Source organism: Myotis davidii, unplaced genomic scaffold (genome assembly GCF_000327345.1).
Source record: "Myotis davidii unplaced genomic scaffold, ASM32734v1 scaffold609, whole genome shotgun sequence".
Taxonomy (NCBI): domain Eukaryota; kingdom Metazoa; phylum Chordata; class Mammalia; order Chiroptera; family Vespertilionidae; genus Myotis; species Myotis davidii.
In genome coordinates this window covers 3,303,092-3,304,694 of record NW_006300164.1, presented here as the reverse complement: position 1 = coordinate 3,304,694, position 1,603 = coordinate 3,303,092, and the positions used below count along the sequence as shown (strand labels likewise).

Sequence of the window (1,603 nt, the reverse complement as noted above, 5' to 3'; positions counted from 1 at the left end):
GTCTGCCCGCCGGGCGGGTGCCGGGCTGGCAGTGCCGGCCGCTCCCGGCTCGTCTTTCGGTCCGTTTCCCTGGCTCGCCCTTGCTTTCTCTCGTTCCCTCCAATGTTCTGGGCACTGGCCAGGGCTTCACGCCCAAGTCCGTTTCACATCAAGTCTCGTTGCCCCTCCGCCTTGCTCACCCCCATTTCACAGGCACCTGGGCTCCTGAGGCCGCCGGCCAGGCAGGCAGGGCAGCCCCCAGGGCCTCGCACACTTCACACTCCTCACCCCCTCCCCGGGTCCAGGCTGTGTCTCCTCCAGGATCTGGGTTCTGAGGGCGCCCAGACACTCAGCAGGAGGCAGGGCTGAGTGACTCTGGATAACCCACTGGAGGGACCAGGGTGCTGTGCGCGGGCACATGGGCAACCATCAGGTGCCAGGTCACCCCGCGGGGAAAGAGCGCCATCTGAGGGCCGGCCTGCTCTGCGGCCCTGGGGCTGGGCTAGGTCCTCAAAGGGAAGCTCCATTGGCCAGCCCAGGAATGGGTGGGAGCGGAGACGCTGGGACATGTGGCCCGAGGGATGGACCATGTCCTTGTTCCTGGGTCCTATGCTTGGCATGCATTGGCCCGGCGGGGGCCCAGCAGTGTGGGGCACATGGGACCCTCGTGCCTGAGGACAGCAGGGGGTGGAGGTGGAGCTCAGGGAGGGCTTCCTGGAGGAGGGGCTCCATGTCCTCGATTCCTGGCCCAACAGGGTGTGACTCGGAGGTGCTGCAGAAGGCGGGGCTGTTCACGCACATCCTGAAGCACCTGGACACCTGCTCCGGGAACAGGGAGGTCTGCATGGCCGGCCTGAGCCTGCTCTGGGTGCTGCTGGTGGATGGTGAGGGTCCTTCTCGCACTTCCGGGCAAGCTGGCCCATGGTCTCCTCTGAGCCAGGCGCAGAGGGAAGGAGAAGGGGGCGGACCCACGTCCCGACTTCCCTGGTGTCAGAAGTTAGCTGGCTCTGGCCTCACTTTTTTATTTTTTCAAATTATCTTTATTGATTTCAGAGGGAGAGGGAGGAGAGGAACATCCATGATGAGAGGGAATCAGCCATCGGCTGCCTCCTGCACGCCCCCTACTGGGGATGGAGCCTGCAACTGGGCACGTGCCCTGACCAGGAATCCAACTGTGACCTAGTTCATAGGTCGGTGCTCAGCCACTGAGCCACGCCCCATTTTTAATCCAGGAAAGGAGTCCGGGCCCCATCTTGCCCAGCAGCACCTGGGCAGTTCTGCCCAAGGAAAACGGCTTCTCACCATGGAGAGCCCTGCGCACACCCCGTGTGGAAGTCCCCCACCCCCACGCCAGCCACCTTCCCATCTGAGGGCAATGGCCCCCTCCAGCTTCTCTTGTTGGTGGGGGTGGCGTCGGGGAGCCGCATGTGCCCAAGGCCCGGCATCATCCTCCGTCCTGTTCAGCTGACATCATGGACAAGGCCCCCCTGGAGAAGGCCCCGGGCCTCATTGTGGAGCTGCTGGCTGCCTACCCTGTGGACACAGAGATGGCGGAGGCCGGCTGTGCGGTCCTCTGGCTGCTGTCCTTGCTGGGTGAGGTCCCGGACCCCAGGGTGGGGGTGGC

General features: G+C 64.4%; 1 protein-coding gene across 1 annotated transcript in view; it reads left to right on the top strand.

The window, feature by feature from the left end:
- STKLD1 (serine/threonine kinase-like domain containing 1) overlaps positions 1 to 1,603 on the top strand; it is a 49,764-nt gene that overhangs the window by 31,944 nt on the left and 16,217 nt on the right. The window contains exons 13-14 of the mRNA XM_015572374.1: positions 486 to 863; positions 1,444 to 1,572. Of these exons, the coding sequence (XP_015427860.1) occupies positions 486 to 863; positions 1,444 to 1,572 (507 nt within the window). The remainder of the gene's footprint in view (positions 1 to 485; positions 864 to 1,443; positions 1,573 to 1,603) is intronic.